Here is a 19,225-nt window from a genome sequence, read left to right as displayed (position 1 = left end):
CGCTTAGTCATTAACAGTTAGTCCTAAAAGACCACAAGCACTGGGCAGTACTAGGCAAACTGGGAGACTATGATTGGTTCCTGAGATGTGATAGACCAGCCCACAAAGAAAGGAACCAGAAATCAGAGAGAAAGGAAGTGAGGTATAGAAAAATACTTATAAAAGCCAGCCAAGGGCATTCTGAGTCATTCAGCTGCCTTGGTGGCTCTTGCTGAGGGAGGACTTCTATATTGGTGTCTCTGCATTGGAATTCGGCTACTTTGGTGGCTCTTGCTGAAAGACAGATTCTTTTGCATGGAGATTCTGTGTTGGTGGCTTGAAGAGTTCGGTTTTGGTGACTCCCTTAGGTTGAGGAGACCCTGGCCAGAGACACTGGCTTTTCAGCTCTTCTCCTGTCTTCGATGGGATGTTCTCTTTAGTGAGGCACTTGGATCCAGACTTAGGGAATTTAGCTAGGCAATATTTTCTACCTCCTTCCTACATTTTCCCCTTTATTATCTCTACCTTGCTGTAATAAAGCTACTAAACCTACTATTGTCTCATGACTTATTTAATTATTATAAACAGCGACCACAACCTTTTTCAAATTCTTATATTTGTCAAACCCATTTTAATTATTATAGGCATAAAAACTTTATAGGTAAATGCAGAAAATCAGAAATATTAAATGCATCCATTTTATATCATAATAATAAAATATATTTAATAACGGACCATGGAAACAGATAAAAAATAATTGGAGACTAAATAATCTGAACCTAAAGAATAAGTGAATTATAGAACAAGTCGCAGAAACAATTTTATTAAAGAGAATGATAATGAGACAACATACCAAAACCTATCAGATTCAGCAAAAGTAGTAATCAGAGGAACATTTATCTTTAAATGTTTATATTTATAAAATAAAGAATACATCAACAAACTGAGTATGCAATTAAAATAAAACTAGGGGAAAAAAACAAATTTCAAATTCCCATCAAACACTAAATTGGAAATTCTGAAAATTAAAAATGAGATTAATAAAACTGAATGTAAGAAAACCATTGAATCAATAAATAAAATTATGGGGGGAAAAAAACCCCAACAAAATATTATGACTTTTAAAACAGAGAGAACACTAAATCAATAGTACCCAAAATGAAAAATGTGAATATGCTAGAAATGTAGATGAAATTAAAGCAATTCGGAGTTATTTCATTCCAATTATAAGCCAATATAATTAATAATTTATGTGAAATGGGAAAATAATTACAAAAACATAAACTGTCTAGATTAAAAGAAATGGAATATCAAAATAAACATATTTTAGAAAAAAATTGAATAGACTATAAATAACCTTCCTTAAGAAAAAAAGCATCAGGAACAGATGGATTTACAAGTAACATATAAAGCTCAACTTATTCCAATATTAAATAAAAGGAAAAGGAGTCCTACTAAACGCTTTTTACGAAACAAATATTTTGATGATCCCTAAACCAAGAACAAAAACAGAGAAAGAAAATTATAGACCAATTTCCCAAATCAATATATTAATGTGGATAAAACAGAATTATTAAATACTCAGAAACACCAAATCTTTAATCAGCAGGATAGTGTTATATATTTAGGACTCCACACAAAGTCAAGCACCTCAAACCACACAGAGCTGAAAGGCCCTGGTACTCTGGTCATAGTATCCCTAGGAGTAATCACCACATTAAATGATGGCTCTGAGGAACAAAAGAATTTGAGGAATTAATATACCTTTTGGGGAATTGAGGACAGAGAAACATGATTCATTGACATTACCATGGCTAGAAGGAAATGAGAGTGTTCAAACTACAGGGACAGGACACAATCAGGCTTGGGAAAGGAACCATAGTCCTAAGCTAAGGCTGAGGGAATGGTTTACTCTACAATGTATGCTAAAAGGATGATCCCTGCACAGGTGTGGGTCTTGCGGAAAAAACCTCTGATACAATGGGAGAAACTTCTAGGACTAAAAAGGGTACTTAACATTTGATTTAGATGTGCTTGCTCCCCCGAACTAAGGACATTAAGTATCTTAAGGTCTATTACTCAATCTACAAATAGCTAAGTCAGAAATCTCCCTCAGGGAGAATTCTCAGGAGAATAAGAACAAACTTGGGGTCTCCAGCTTTCAAGCTGATGAAACTTGGGGTCTCCAGATTCCAAGTTGACAAATATATGGATACAAAAATCCTAAATGAAATACTAGCTAAGAGATTACAATGATAAATCACAAAGATAATATATTATGACCAAGTGGGATTCATACCTGTGTCAATTTGAAATCTGGAGCCCCTAAGTTTGTCTCTGTTCCCCTGAGAATACACCTGGAGGGGAGTCTCAGATTGCTAGTTTATACAAATAAAGTCAGATTTAAATAACTGAAGGAATATTTATTGTCCATAGGATGGCAGACCCAATATAATAAAAATGACAATTCTACATAAACTAATCTACTTATTCAATGTCATCCCAATTAAACTAGCAAAAAAATTGCTTTATTGCACTAGAAAAAATAATAAAATTCATTTGGAAAAACAAAAGGTCAATAATATTAAAGGAATTAATGGGGGAAAATGTAAAAGAAGGAGGTTTAGCAGTACCAGATCTTAAACTGTTCTATAAGGCAGCAGTTAAAACTATCTGAAATTGGCTAAAAAATACAAAGGTGGATCAGCACAACACAGAGTAGACATATGATGATGTACACTAATAAAATTTAAATTTTAGGGCTAAAATTTCCCTATTATGTAAAAATAGTGAAGTATACCCATGTGGAAATTTATGACCTGGTGGGTAAATATTGGTGAGGGTGGGCAAAAAGAAAAAAAATGAAGTAATCATTGTTTTGGTAGTATACTAGTGATCACTGAGCCAGAAGGAAAAAATGTGGCAAGTAAAGCAAACAGATTAAAAAGCTTGGTGCAAGGAGATCCTAGTTTTAACTTCCATATACTAGAAAAAAGCTTTAAAGCAGAGCAACTTCTTAAATTTTCAGCTGGTCTTGAGAGTGATTTTATGTTCTTAAAGGTAGTAGAAATAAGAATACTCTGCTGTTCCAAACCTAATATTGAGATGTTAGGGGGGAAAAGTGGTTAATTTTTAAAGGGTTGGACTTGATTATTTAAGAGTTTGGTTGCCAGGAATTTAATTAATTCCAAAGAGATTTTATTTACAATTTGTTTACAAACTGTAGAAAGAGTGAAGTGAATCAGAGGATAAGGTAAGATATCTAGCCTGAATATTAAGTAATTTACTCCAGGCCCCTCTGGGCAGGGAGAATTGGTTTCAGCTGACCTCAGCAAAGCCAAGGACCCGGGAAGTCTCTCCAGAAAATCCAGCAGTTAAGAGTCCACATGGGTATACTTCACTATTTTCTAACATGCTAAATACTACCTTCCCAGCTGTTTTTATCAAATCTGACCCTATATACTATTCCTCAGTCATGCTCTAGTTATAAATAACATTCAACTAAGCCCCAGTGACGCTTGTGAAATAGAATTTATCTGCTTGTATTAATCTTTTGTGCACCTTATTACCCAAATTTTGCAACTTTATTTATAGCTATCAAAGACATGTATTTTATTGCTGTTCCTATTCCCATATATTGGCTCCTATAATTGATTCTACTCCTACTACTGTGAAATTTGATTTGCCAGATGTCATTTGGAGTTTTTTTTCCCTTATCACACTTAAAAACCCTTTTCATCAGATTTGTAATTCTCTAAACAACTTTTTTCCCCTTATTGATCATTAGATGATCATAAAAATTCCATATAAAAAGGTATGGCCCAGAAATGCAAATCCTTTTCTCAGGTACTTTCTCAATCAGCTATTTATTTCATAAATCTGACTATCTCTTCTCAAGTTGCTGTCTTCAAGCAGTAGCTTGAAAATCCTACATAACCACTATTAAAGCTTTCTAAACTTTTGGCAGTGTGTCTCTAGAATGGGAATCTTTACCTTTTATTATAGATTGACCCTTAAATAAGCTTAGTAATATAGCAGTTTGTTGTAGCTGCTTCTCTGTGGCCCAAGGGCAAGATGGCCACCCTCAGGCCTGGAGCTCTGAGAATCGCAAATCTGACTTCTTGATCTTAACAAGAGGTTTATTACCTTAACAAAAGGTAATAACTGGGATTGGGTAAGGAATGGTGGTCTAGGGAATTCCCAAGGCTGCTAAAACTCTATCTATCCCAGAACCCTCTCACCTGAAAGGGTCTCTTCAGTCTGCGACACTGTTGGAGCTACTCTGTCTACCTCTCTAATTTCCCCAATTTTCTTGTCTAACTGGCATAGTCTGAGCTCATCCAAAATAGTCTTTGATGAAGGTTGAAGATCTAGTTGTTGGATCAGGAATCAGGTGACAGGACTGATCTATTTAGTCACCAAATAGTGCAGGCTGAGCCTGCAAAGGTAACTTAGCAGACCAACTCAAGTCAGATAGTATTTCCTCCTCTTAAGAGTTCAGTAGATGTCACTAGAATAAGGAACTTGCTGGCTGGGATGTCACAGGGACCACCAGGAAGCAAAGTTGGAGATTAGCAAGGATCACAAGCTGGATCAGAGGGAGAGCCAAGTCCAGAAGCTGACCTCTCTCACTGCTTCACCCCCCCCCCAGCCCCTTTCCCCCAACCCCACTGAGTGAACCCCTTCAGAACATACTCTCAGAATTCTAGAAGTCCCTTCTGCATATTCTGACTTCTGCCATCCATTCAACTCCTGTATCTTCACTCTGCCAATCTGCATTTTCCCCAAATTCCTTCATTCCTTCCTTTCATCTGTCCCTAATAGGCTTCCGTGAAAACTTCTGAGTTTCAGACAAGATGATTCTCTCTGTTAATATATTTCTAACTCACCGATCCCAAACCACAGGTTCGTTTCCAAAAGTTAGAAGGAATGGACATCAGTTGACCTATCTCCTCAACCTTTACTGCAAAGACTAAATGGTGAATCTGATCTCTTTGCTTCATCTTTGAAGTCTTTAAATTTCAAAGAATCACCCAAAAAGCTAGTTGAAATAATCTTTATTATTTAGATTGCTTTAAACTGCAAAGTTGCAGGACACAAAATAAACCCACATAAGGCATCAGCATTTCTATATATCTCCAACACATCTCAGCAGCAAGAATTAGAAAGAGAAATTCCATTTAAAATCACCCTGGACAATATACTTAGGAATCTATCTGCAAAGACAAACACAAAGTATATGAACACAACTACAAAACACTCTCCATACAATTAAAACTAGATCTAAACAATTGGAAAAACATCTACTGCTTATGGGTAGGAAGAGCTAACATAATAAAAATGACCATACTACCCAAATTAATTTACTTATTCAGTGCCATACCTATTGAACTTCCAAAAAAACTTTTTTATTGAATTAGGAAAAAAACATAACAAAGTTCATTTGGAAGAACAAAAGATCAAGGATATCCAGGGAATTCATGAAAAAAAAATGCGAAGGAAGGAGGCCTTGTAGTCTCAGATCTCAAACTATATTATAATGCAGTGTTTATCAAAACAATTTGGTACTGACTAAGAGACAGAAACGAGGATCAGTGCAACAGACTTGGGGTAAATGACCTCAGCAAGACAGTCTATGACAAGTCAAATGATCCCAGCTTTTGGGACTAAAACCCACTATTTGATAAAAACTGCTGTGAAAATTTGAAGACAGTATGGGAGACATTAGGTTTGGATCAAGATAAACTCAGAATGGGTGAATGACCTGAATATAAAGAAGGAAACTATAAGCAAATTAGGTGAATATAGAATAGTATACATGTCAGATCTTTGGGGAAAAAATGACATTAAAACCAAGCGAGAGCTAGAAAAAAATCACAAAATGTAAAATCAATAGTTTTGATTACATCAAATTAAAAAGTTTTTGTGCAAACAAAACTAATTCAACCAAAATTAGAAGGGAAGCAACAAATTGGGAAATAATCTTCATAACAAAAACCTCTAATAAGGTCTAATTACCCAAATTTATAAAGAAATAAATCAAGTGTACAAAAAATCAAGCCATTCCCTAATTAATAAAAGGGCAAGGGACATGAATAGGCAATTGTCAGTTAAAGAAACCAAAAGTATTAATAAGCACATGAAAAAGTGTTCTAAATCTCTTATAATCAGAGAAATGCAAATCAAAACAACTATGAAGTATCATCTCACACCTAGCAGATTGGCTAACATGACAGCAAAGGAAAGTAATGAATGCTGGAGGGGATGTGGCAAAGTCAAATCGGGACATTAATGCACTGCTGGTGGAGTTGTGAATTAATCCAACCATTCTGGAGGACAATTTGGAAATAAGTTCAAAGGGTGCTAAAAGACTTTCTGCCCTTTGATCCAGCCATAGCACTGCTGAGTTTCTACCCCAAAGAGATAACAAGGAAAAAGACATGTATAAAAATATCCATAGCTGTGCTCTTTGTGTTTGCAAAAAATTAGAAAATGAGGGGATGCCCTTCAGTTTGGGAATGGCTGAAGAAATTGTGGTATATGTTGGCGATGGAATACTATTGTGCTAAAAGTAATAATGAAATGGAGGAATTCCATGGGAACTGGAATGACCTCCAGGAAGTGATGCAGAGCAAAAGGAGCAGAACCAGGAGAACATTGGAGATAGAGACTGATACACTGTGGTACAATCGAATGTACTGGACTTCTCCATTAGTGGCAATGCAGTGATTTTGAACAACTTGGAGAAATCTACAAGAAAAAACATCATCCACATTCAGAGGAAAAACTGTGGGAGTAGAAACACAGAAGAAAAACAACTTCTTGAATACATGGGTTGAGGGGATATGGCTGGGGATGTAGACTCTAAATGAACATCCTAATGCAAACACCAACAACATGGAAATAGGTTCTGATCAAGGCCACATGTAATACCCAATGAAACTGTGCATTGGCTGTGGAATGGGTGGTGGTAGGGAAGGGAGGAAAATAATGTGATTCTTGTAACCAAGGAATAATGTTCTAAATTGAATAAATAAATTCAAAACAATAATAATTGGGCAAATAGTTCTTATTACCTTAATTTCCTCTTTATGAGAGGTGAGGTTGCCCTTTTCATCTTTGATACTGTTAATTTAGTTTTCTTCTTTCCTTTTTTATTAGATTGTGCTTATTAATACTTTTGGTTTCTTTAACTGACAATTGCCTATTCATGTCCCTTGCCCTTTTATTAATCTATTTATTAGATTAGATTTATCTATTTTATTTGTTTTTTCAAAGTACCAGCTTCTAGTCTTATTTATTAATTCAAGAGTTCTTTCACTTTCAATTTTATTAGTTTCTCCTTTAATTTTTAGGATTTCTAATTTAGTTTTTATCTGGGGATTGAAAATTTGTTCACTCTTTTGGTTTTTAATTTCTATGCCCAATTCATTGACCTCTTCCCTCTCTCATATATTTGTTAATATATGCACACAGGGATATAAATTTTCCCCTGATTACTGTTTTTGTTGCATCCTATAGATTTTGATATGTCTCTTCATTGTCATTCTCTTCAATGAAATTATTCTTTCTATGATTGGTTTCTTAACCAAACAATTTTGGAGAATCATATTAATTTCCAAATAATTTTTTGTCTCTCCATGTACCCTTACTAATTATTTTTATTACATTATGATCTGAAACGGTTGCATTTATTATTTTGGCTTTTTTTGCATTTGTTTGCAATATTTTTATGCCCAAGTACATTACATGGTCAATCCTTGTGAATGTACCATATGCTGTTGAAAAGAAGGTGTATTCCTTTTTTTCCCCTATTTATTTTTCTCCATATAGCTATTAACTCTAATTTTTCTAATATTTCATTCACATCTTTTACCTTTTTATTTATTTTTTGACTTGATTTATCTAGATCTAATTGAGAAAGGTTCAGGTCTCCCACTAGTATATTTTTGCCATGTATTTCCTCCTGAAGCTCCAATAGTTTCTCCTTTAAAAATCTGGATGCTATACTATTTGGTGCATATATATTGATTACTAATATTTCCTCATTCTCTAAACTGCCTTTTATTAGGATGTAATTAATTTCCCTATCTCTTTTAATCACATCTATTTTTACTTTGGCTTTGTCAGATACCATGATTGTGACTCCTGCCTTCTTTTTCTCAGTTGATGCCCAATATATTTTGCTTCAGCCTCTTACCTTTACCCTGCGTGTATCTACCTGACTCATTTGTGTTTCTTGTAGACAACATATGGTGGGATTTTGGTTTGTAATCTACTCTGATATTTACCTCCTGGGGTCCTAAATCTCGCTGCTCTCAGGCGTAAGTCTGTGGTGTCCTTAGCCAACCATCTCCCTAGAACCTAGAGATTGCCCTATGCTCGCTCTGACTCTGATGCCATAGGTGGAGTGGGGAAGGAATAATCAGCTCATGCTTTGGTAGGAGTAATTTTATCCCCTTCTAGTGTAGAAATGCCCAAACCCTGACTACCTTTAAGGCTGTGTCCTACAGTAGAGCCTCTTTGCTCATCTGACTTTGATTTTTGTCCTTTTGAGGTACTTTATATTGGTTGGTGGTGAGAAGACGACCCTTGCTTCTACTCTATGGCCATCTTAGCCCAGAAGTCAGACATTGGTTTTTCTGACTGCCATGTTATGTAATTTGCAGCCCAATATCTTTTTCAGTCAATTCCATGTATGCCACATGTTGAATTTGTGAAGCTGGTTTTAAACTCAAATTTAACATTTTACATTTCTACTCATTACTTTTCATCTTATTAGATTTGGCTCAATCTTCTAGCCTATTAAAACATTCCTGTATCCTGATTCTTCCATCCAGTAAATTATTATCTACCCTTCTTGGCTTTTTGTCATAGTTAAATTTGATAAACATGTCATTTACATCTTTATGCAAATCACTGACAAAAATGTTATATGGTATAAGTCTGAGCATATACCTGAGGTACTGTGTGAAGTAAAAATTTTAGGGGCCTTGGATCTCATGAACCCCAGGGACAGGATACAGGAGTCATGGAACCCTTTTTTCCCCGGCATAGCCAGCAACCCCCAGCAAAGCCAATAGACCCCAACTCACCATGGAGGGAAGGGTTATAGATTTAAAAAAAACAATTCAGAGAAGCAGAGAACTCCTTTTTTTTTTTCCTGAACTGGGATCTTGAACTAACTTGCTCACTGGGCTGGTGTTGATATCTACTTTCATATCTCACATAAGCCATCTCTAATAAGCTGTGGCTTGGATGTCAGTTGCAATGGAGAATTAGATTTTTACCTTAAGCTAGAAAGGCTGAAACCTATTTCTCTCTTTCTCTTTACTAATACATATTAATAAATTTAGTAATAAGGCTCTTCTTTCTAAGCTAACATAAAACATTAATAATTAGAGGACAGCTAGATAGCTCAGTGAGAGCCAGGCCCATAGATGTCCTAAGTTCAAATCTTGCCACAAACATGTCCTAGCTGTGTGACCCTGGGCAAGTTTCTTAACCCACATTGCCTAGCCCTTACTGCTCTTCTTCCTTGGAACCAATACATAATATTGTCTCCAAAGCAGAAGGGTTTAAAAAAGACAAAAACATTAATAATTATTCTTCAAATTTGGTCAAAGGTCCAATTCTGAATCCATCTAATTTTACTATGACCTAGCCAATTTCTTTTCCACTAGAGTATAGAAACCTCATTAAATGAATGCTTTCCTAAAATCTAGGTAAATGATACCTATAGCAATTCCCAAATCTACCAATTTAGCAATGCTTTTTAAAAAGGAAAATAAGGTTAGTCTATCATTAGTTGTTCCTGAAGAAACTACAATGAAACTATGTTGTCATCAATGTTTCCTATTTAAGGATTTTTTTAACAATACATCTTAAAATTCTGCCAGAAACTAAAGATAAACTCACTAGCCAATGTTTATATATTCTATTGTCTTTCTCTTTTTTTTTTTTAACAATTAAAGCTTTTGTTCTTTTCCAGTACTGTAGTACCTCTCTTATCTTGATCTTTCAAATATAACTCAAAGTGACTCAGTAATCCATTATCAAAATTCTAGCTATTTCTTTTGGCATCCAAAAATGAAGTTCCTGCCCATTTCATCAATAGCAACTTGATGTTATCTCCCTACTATATGTTTTATATCCCCAGTAGAATATAAGATGCTTAAGAACAGGAAGTATTTTGATTTTGCGTCCATATTCCCAGCCCTTAAAAGGGCATTTGCAGAAAAGTGCATGTTCAATAAATATTAATGGAATAAAAAAATTTCACACAAAATAGCTAGGGTGGATGAGAGCCATGGCACTAACATACTATAAAAATGTAACTGGGTCTGGGAATCATGGTGGTTTAGCTATAGGTTAGCACTTTGATAAAAAGAATGGAAAATAATCAATGAATAAATAAGCAAATGAATAGATTTTAAAAAGCATTCATTAAGCACTTAAATATGCCTCCATTGCCTATGACCTGCTGGAAACACAAATACACCATGAAACCTAAATTGTAATGGGAGAGAACACCCATAAAGGGGAGCCATGACCACAAAAGAGAGCAATATGAGGAACTTCAAGGATGGTGAATTGATCTACAGGGCAGTTAATTGAAAAAATTCTTTTCAAGAATAGCATGGATTCCATTACAGGGTCCTGAGTAAAGGCAAAACAAAAAGAAATAACAAAATGAAAATGAAACTAGTAGGAAACCTGCCTGGGGGAAGAGGGAGTAGGGGGGAAAGTAACAAAATGGCAAGTAGTTGGATTAGTCAGCTGAATTGCATGTGAAAAGGTATATTTTAGTGGCCTGAGGCATGCTAGATAATAAGAGCAATTGAATTTGCACTGGGCTCACTCACAGAGGACTCTTGATGCTTATAGAGGGCAGAAAGAACCTTCTTCTTGCTCCCTCCACCTATTTCCTCTACAAGGATTGAAGAAAAAAGTTATTCCAACAGTTCTGAGCTACCTAACATCCTCCAAAGATATTACTCTGGGGCAGAACTTCTCCTGATGCTAATAATCCTTAGGTAAACATTAGGCAATGAGTAACAAACTACCATCCACTCATAAGGCAGATAAGTGGTACCCCAGAGAGTATTGAATCTAGAAGACCTGTTGCACTAGACAAGTCACTTAATTAGACAAGTCACTTAATATCTGTCTGCCTCAATTTCTTTAATTATAAAAGGGGTTATAATATTCAACTATAATAGCTCCTAACTCCCTCAGGGCTGTTATGTGAAGCAAATGAGTTAATGTTTATAAAGCATTTAGCAGAATGTCTGGCCCAGAGTAGGTATTTAATAAATGCTGACTCCAATCCTGGTGATCTACATCCACAGTGCTACCTAATCTTCACAATAATGCATTCTAAAAGCAATTCTACCCCATCCATTGATATATCTCATGAATCTGCTCAGTAGGTAACAGACTTGCATATTAAATCTTGTCTCTCATTCCTTCCATATTCTGGCTATCACTGAGATCAGGCTCCCTACTGAAGACAGATCACTAGCCAGCCTCCCTTCCTAGGATTGGCTACACTTTCACTCATTCCCTTACCTCACTGTTGGTGATGGGTAATTAGAATTCTACTTGCTTTCTAGTATCACTTCCAAGCTCTCCTTCTCCATCTATGTCTATCACTTGATAATGTTTCTTGAAGTTCATTCAATCCAATCAAAATTCCTGTCATGCTATCTACAAGCCTCTAGGACACTTCCCTTTTTTCCTCCACTAGTTCAGGGCCTGGCTCTCAGTCTTCTCTACTGTGCCCTCCAGGGAACTTCAACATACATACTGATATTCCCTCAAACACCTTTACTTGACAGTTCCTCAAACTACATTTCTTATGGCCTCCACCCCACCTCAAATATAGCTATACTAGTAATCTTACCATCATCCACAAATGTTCTATTTCCATATTTATGAATGCTGAAATTCCTTTGTTCCATCACTATCTGCTATTACTACACTTCTACCTTTGCCTTGCAATCTCAAAATACATTCTTCATCCTTATCATGACATTCAATCCCTTTACTCATTAGTTCTTTCCCAAGCCATCACCCCACCATTGTCTACAAGCTGTAAAAGGGAATTCTTAATCTCTTTCTTCTAATTTAACTGGGGACCTGGAGGTCCTTTTACCATAGAGATGTATAAAGATATACCAGCCCACAGTAAAAGGAAGTAGAAACCAGAGAGACAGAAAGTGAGGTAAGAAGGGGATATAAAAGGCCAGGGAGAGGAATGAGAGGGGCTTTTGACCTTTTCTGGGTTGGGAGGTGGTTGGTAGTTGGTAGTTGGTCATTGTGGGTTGGTTGCTGGTGGTGTGGGTTGGTGATTAGTTGGTGGTTGGGAAATATACAAATACACAGGCACGTGTACGTGTACACACACACACACACACACACACACACACACACACACACACATTCTGCCTGGTGAATTCATAAGTTCTCTCATTCATTCCTTTATTTAAGATAGAAAACTGAGGGAGGCCTAAGAATGACTTGCTAAAAATCAGTCAAGTGTTAAAGTCTCTGAGCTGACATTAATCCCAGGTTCTCTGACTTCAAATCTAGCACTCTTTCCACTCCATCATCTTTGACCTTAGGTCCCTTCACCAAGTTATAAATCTTGTGTAATTTTCAAGTTCTAATATTGAGGAAAATATTAATTTTAGGATTTAAAATAACTTTTGTAGATAATTATCACCACTTTTTTTAAAATCTAAATAAAATGGTTGAATTAACTTAATGGAGTCTGTTTTATTTTTCCAATGTCGTTTAATAACTCTCTTGTTCCTAAAATGAAAAGGTTATGATCTACACTTGATTTCCCCTTAACTCAATCTCTGAAACTTCTAGTTTGGTCCCTCCTTAAGCACTTTTCTTATTCTGACATAATACATTTGTGTTGATGCCTATTTCCTCACTAATTATAAGCTCTTAGTGGATAAAGACTTTAATCATTTTTCATTCACAGTGCCTTGCACATTCTTGCTACTTGATAAAAGTTAGTAGTTTGTTTTTCTGCACACTTACAATTTAGTACTCTTAGCAGGTGGTGATAATTAGAGAGATTTCCCAACTCCATAGCTCAGGAAAACTTCCACCCCTTGGATTCCTCAAAACACCAAGATATTTCTCCAAGAGAATTATGGCCTAGAATAGGAATTTGTTGCTACAAATTTTAAGGGAGGAAAACATGATCATGCAAGCCACAAGAAATAAATAGGCTGTGGGCCACCACATTTCCCTTCAAGCTCTATTCACTGGAGGGATTCTCAACTAGGAACAAGATTCCCGGGGTTGATAGATCAACTTTCAAAACTGAACACTCCTGGGACACCATTTCATATTCCCAATTAATTAGTCATATGCAACTGCAATAATGCAGAGATATTTCTCAATACTATGAACACCGGTCCCTTCTTGGTAAGGAATAAGGGAATAAAACAACAAAAACTCAAAACTGAGTTTCAGAAACCGATGGCAGAATAAGAGGTATCCCCTTGGGGAGTTGAGAGGTTGTGACAAAGTTCTGAGGTTGGAAAGGAGGTAGCGAAGAAAGGCGAGAGTCGAGAAAAGAAGAGAAGACAGAGAAAAAGAGAGATTTCACAGTTGAAGATTAAAAAAATTTCTAATAATTTCAAAAGTAAAAGAGACTGCTTCTAGAGTTATTTAGTCGCCTATCACTGACGTTTTCCAAACTGGAATGAAAGGAGAGAAGACAAGAAGTAGGAAAGGAGGGAAAGAAGGGTATAAGTGAGGTAAGAGGAAAAGGAAGAACGAAAAGGAGGAAAAATGAGGGGGGAAGTCGGACAAGGAAAGAAAGTAATGAGGGAAGAATTAAAAGGAGAAAATGTCTTTAAAAAGGAAAGAATGAAGGAAGCAAAGGAAAGAAAGGAGAAAGAAAAGAAAAGAAGGAGGAAGGAAAGGATGGGAAAGATGCGAGAAAAGAGGAAAAGCTGACAGTCCTAAAAATCAGGCTAAAAATCAGAGATGGTAGACCGACGCGGGGTTTGCGGGATTCGGCCCAGAATTCCCCAGCCACCCAAGAGGACCCTAAGAGCGACGGAGCACTTCGGAAAGTGGACAAGAGCTCGGAGACAGCAAGCTGGCTGGGAAGTGTTGGAGGTTCACTTTCAGCCCCATTGGCGCCTGAAAGTCTCTTCTACTCACCGATTCTGAAGGTAGAGAGAAATCACCTACGCCAGAAAGAGAACTACGGAACGCGGGAGGAGTTAGACTCAAAGAGAAACCCTTCCGCAGAATTACGCAGCAGCCCCTCCCCTACTGCCATCCTGGGAACGCGCACGGCAAGGCCCTGGCCCCACCTCCAGCCCAGATCCCGCTTTGTGGCCTCTGGTTGGTCTCGGGGACGCGCCTGCCGTGGCCAGGGTTTGAGATGGGATAGTGTGGCTGTCTGATAAGTTCTGGGTGTGAGGTTGTGTGTGTGTGTGTCTGTGTTTTTGTGTTATTGAGGAAGGGAAGTCCTGGGAAGAGCTGTATTAAGAACACGAGGTCTCTCCCCGAGACTTACTACTTTAGAGTCGTGGCTGCCAGATTTGCGTTCTGCGCGAGACCGGCTGTAAGCGAGAAACGGTGTCTGGTTACCGTTGGGCGCTGGAGAGAATCGGCTGGTGCCGACCCCTGCTTCACTCTATGTGGCTGAGCTCCCAAGAAATGCGCACGGAAGATCCGGTTCCCTTAGCTTCTGTACATAGTCCTTAAGACCGCAGGACTCCATCTTATCTATTTTAACTGTCTCTAAACAAATTAATTTGATTTATAAAAGATATATGTATCGTTTGCTCTTAAAAGCAAGCCCAAAAAAACATTGACTATGTTTTATTTATCTTTCGAAGTAGCTTGCTGCAGAAGCGGCCCTGCAAGACTTTCTGGTTCGGGTTCCCCGGGTCCGCCCGAGTCGCCACCTCGTTCCCGTCCAAGTTCCCCCTCGAAGATAACTCTTTCCAGAAAGCTCACCTTGGACAAGGTAGATGTGAAGGGAAAGAGAGTTGTCATGAGGGTGGACTTCAATGTGCCCATGAAGAACAATGAGATAACCAACAACCAAAGGATCAAGGCAGCTATCCCTAGCATCAAATACTGCCTGGATAATGACTGTAAATCTGTTGTGCTCTTGAGCCACTTAGGTAGGCCAGATGGCATTCCTATGCCAGACAAATACTCTTTGGTGCCTGTGGCAGTAGAGCTGCAAACCTTACTTGGCCGAAACGTGGATTTCCTGAGGGATTGTGTAGGTCCTGAGGTGGAGAAAGCCTGTGCCGACCCTGTTAATGGTTCCATCTTTCTGTGTGAGAATCTCCGCTTCCATGTGGAAGAAGAAGGAAAAGGCATAGATGAATCTGGAAATAAGATAACTGCTGAGCCAGCCAAAGTAGAAGCTTTTCGGGCTTCCCTTTCCAAGCTGGGAGATGTCTATGTCAATGATGCGTTTGGTACTGCCCACCGGGCCCACAGCTCCATGGTAGGAGTGAACCTTCCCCAGAGAGCTTGTGGTTTCTTGATGAAGAAGGAACTAGAGTACTTTGCTAAAGCCCTGGAGAACCCAGTGAGACCTTTCCTGGCCATTTTGGGTGGAGCTAAAGTTGCAGACAAGATCCAGCTGATCAACAACATGATAGACAAAGTTTGTGAAATGATCATTGGTGGTGGAATGGCTTTCACTTTCCTTAAGGTTGTCAACAAAATGCAGATTGGCAATTCTCTATTTGATGAAGAAGGAGCCAAGATCGTTGAAGATCTAATGTCTAAGGCTGAGAAGAAGGGCGTGAAGCTAACTCTACCAGTTGACTTTATCACTGCAGATAAGTTTGATGAGCATGCCAGTTCTGGTCAAGCCACTGTGGAATCTGGCATACCTGATGGATGGATGGGTTTGGACTGTGGTCCAGAGAGCAGCAAGAAATTTGCTGAAGTGGTTGCCCGGGCCAAACTAATTGTGTGGAATGGCCCTCTTGGAGTATTTGAGTGGGAAACTTTTGCACAGGGAACCAAACAGCTAATGAACAATGTGGTAGAGGCCACCTCTAAGGGCTGCATCACAATCATAGGTGGTGGGGATACTGCCACTTGCTGTGCCAAATGGAACACTGAAGATAAGGTCAGCCATGTGAGCACTGGAGGTGGTGCCAGTCTAGAGCTTCTGGAAGGCAAAGTCCTACCTGGAGTGGAAGCCCTGAGCAATATCTAGTGGATGGAGTTTTCTTGCCTATTGGTTCCTGTCCATAGTTTTTAAGACTGCAGGACCTACTTTAACTTCTTTAAATTTTAAACATGTTGTGGCTTGTAAACGACATATTTTGCCCTTAGAAACAAAGTTAAAAGAAAGTCAAAAAAGCCGTTTTGTCTTTTGTCTTTTGAAGTCAATTGTATCAGCTTCCTTAGTAGCATATTAGTAACTTCTTTGTCATTGTAGTATTAAAACAAGATAAAACTGTGGTTTTGGTTTTTGCTGGAGGGGAGGGGAATTTTACTGTGATAAAGGAAGGTTCTTAAAGACCTTACTTTTACCACTTTTACTTTATTGTATCTAAACCACTGTTATCATCTATAGACTATATATGAGTGCTATATATTTTATCTTCTATCCAAAACTGTTAAAAGAAAGTTAAAGGCTCCATTATCCATATGATATTTCTCTTTTGAAGTAAGCTGTACAATTCAGCTTTCTTAGTATCTTAGCAACTATTTTTATCATTACCCATGGTGTAGAAACAAGATTACTGTTTCAGAAGGACAGGTTAATAATGTTCTCTTACATGAACATTCATAAGAGTGCCAATCTAGAGAAAAAAAGAAAGGCCAAATTACTGGTACCTTCTAAAGAAACTTAAATCCTTAGGAACTAGATCAGCCACAGCTGAGATTCAGCTCCTTTAAAGGGACCTAGCAGCTATGTATTTGGGGCTGTATCACTACAATGTTAACTTCTTCACCTCCTGCTTCAAAAGTCTTCCCTTGTTCCCCTTATACCCCATATTTTGCAGACATCGAAGGACTAACCCAATGAACTTAAAATCCATATTTTGCAGACATCGAAGGACTCACCCAATGAACTTAAAATCAGCTTCATCCCTAAACTTTGAGTTGTCAGAAGGATATGAGTGATGTGGATAGGTGATCTACTCTTTTTCATATTTAAAACTTTATTTCATAGGAACTGGAGTGATACCCAGACCCCAAGGGTTGCTTATTCCACAGATTCAGGACAATAAAACATTTTGCTGTGAGGTTTCTCCCTTATGTGGTCAAATGGCAATTTTTCCTAAAATAACTAGATAAACAGAATATAACTTGAAATCAATTTATAAGGAAACATTGTTGGGATTTTAAAACTCTGGAATTACTTAATGTGTTAATATAATATTTTTAAGTGGTTGAAGTAAACTTGATTCAAAAAGGGAAAAAAAAAAGGTTTTTGCCTTTCCTTCAATATGTAAACTTTTAAGTTTGGGAAATTTTCTTATAAAAGTTGCCATCTGATATGGGCTAATGTCCCAATTTAATCAAATTTATTAACACTAATATTTTTTAAAATTACTAGGAAACGTACCACGTTGCTTAAGGCTTCTTTTAAAATGAATCGTCAACAAAAATGTTAAAAACTTATTTAGTCATGGCATTTAATTCTGTTAAGAAAAGTTGCACAGGATTGCACACTCCATATACTTGTTTCACCATATATAGTTGATATTAATAAAGATCTCCAAGCCTTACCAAGGACTCAATATATATTATATAATTTTATATAAACCAATGATATAGAATCCTTTTATTTTCATTTTATAAATGAGAAAACTAAGATAGGCTCACTGAGTCATCCAAATCCACACAGCTAATAAATGTCTGAGATGGAATTTTAAAAGTCAGTATTTTCTGACTGCTACTCAACTGCTATCATGTTTCCTCCATGGATTCTATCTCACAGGTATCAAGAAGCATGGGATTACAATTATTCAATGCCTGCTCATCCTATATAACTCAAATCTCTTGACTTCTGAATGTTTACCACCAGGTGTCACCCAATGGGGTGGGGGTTGGGAGGAAAAGAGGGAATTTTTTTCATGATATGTGGGTATCAGTGGACCATGAAGGATGCCCATCAGTTATTCATCACTCTTCCTATGAAATTGACCCCTATTTTTTACTAATATATTTTAGTAACATTCTTTTAGTCTTCTACTTGAACATAATTTTTCATTTACAATTTTATTTATATATTGAAATTGTAGACATATTGCAATACCAGAAGAACAATGGTATTAAGAAATAATAGGCCATTGTTTCAGGTAGAAGCTTGATTAAAAGAAGAGTACTACTTCCCAAAGGCAGTCTAGGCAAATCTCATATCCACTTTTATAAGGTGGCACAAAGAAATAGAAATTGAATTTCAGTGGCATTTTATAAAATTTCTAATAACTATTATCTAAAAATTTCTATTTGAACAATTTATTGTAATCTTTATCTAAGGGTCTTATGGAAGTAATGTCTCATCTAGTTTTATAGTGAATGTCAAGCCAATCTTGCAACTGGGTAAACCTGCATTTAAATCTACCTCTGACACATACTACCTATATAACTATGAGCAAGTCACTTAACTTCTTTCTGCACCTGTCATCTCAGACTATAAACTGCAAGACATGTTTTGACCCCCAAATATTCCATCTAACAAAATTTATTACTGAAGCAGACCTCTAAGTGATCAATTTATTAGGATGGTCCCTAAACAATTGGGTTCAAGCTCTTCCTCACAACCAAGGGATTCTATGGGATTTAGGAGGTTACCAAAATACACCAAAAATAGAATGGAGTCGTACAACACCATGATCAGTCATCTTCAGAAGCAAGGAAGACACTATAATTGGCTAAGGGATAATTCCATGGATCATAATCACTTTGTCAATAGGCTTTCAAGGCCTTTATGTCAACTAGTTCCAGTAACCATAGGCTAACACAACTGAGGCTTTCCATCTGCAACCCCAGTAGAGATTTCATGAGAAATCAAACATTTGGTGTTTGGGTAGCAATATCCTAAGAAAGTAAGGAAGATGTGGGTGAAAGGAAAGATCACAAGGGAGCAGTGACAATAATTCATAGGGATGAATGGTATTCTTCCTACAATAGCAAGTTCCAGGGTTAATGATTTTGTCTTATAATCTACAATACCATCACTAAAGCATAATATCATTAAAACAAAAGATGT

The 19,225-nt window shown here is 37.2% G+C and overlaps 2 protein-coding genes across 2 annotated transcripts in view; one reads left to right on the top strand and one right to left on the bottom strand.

The window, feature by feature from the left end:
* The window catches only part of MANEA (mannosidase endo-alpha), a 137,249-nt gene extending 122,945 nt beyond the window's left edge, over positions 1-14,304 (bottom strand). Inside the window, exon 1 of the mRNA XM_001377106.4 lies at positions 14,176-14,304. The gene's annotated coding sequence lies outside the window, so the exon portion shown is untranslated. The remainder of the gene's footprint in view (positions 1-14,175) is intronic.
* Positions 14,305-14,313: 9 nt separating this feature from the next.
* On the top strand, positions 14,314-17,738 carry LOC100026536 (phosphoglycerate kinase 1-like). Its single transcript, XM_016431194.2, has one exon. It carries the CDS (start codon positions 14,840-14,842, stop codon positions 16,211-16,213), a length of 1,374 nt encoding a protein of 457 aa, XP_016286680.1. The 5' UTR covers positions 14,314-14,839; the 3' UTR covers positions 16,214-17,738.
* The last annotated feature ends 1,487 nt before the right edge of the window (positions 17,739-19,225 follow it).

Source organism: Monodelphis domestica, chromosome 2, assembly GCF_027887165.1.
Source record: "Monodelphis domestica isolate mMonDom1 chromosome 2, mMonDom1.pri, whole genome shotgun sequence".
Classification (NCBI taxonomy): Eukaryota; Metazoa; Chordata; class Mammalia; order Didelphimorphia; family Didelphidae; genus Monodelphis; species Monodelphis domestica.
This window is presented reverse-complemented; position numbering and strand designations above follow the sequence as displayed.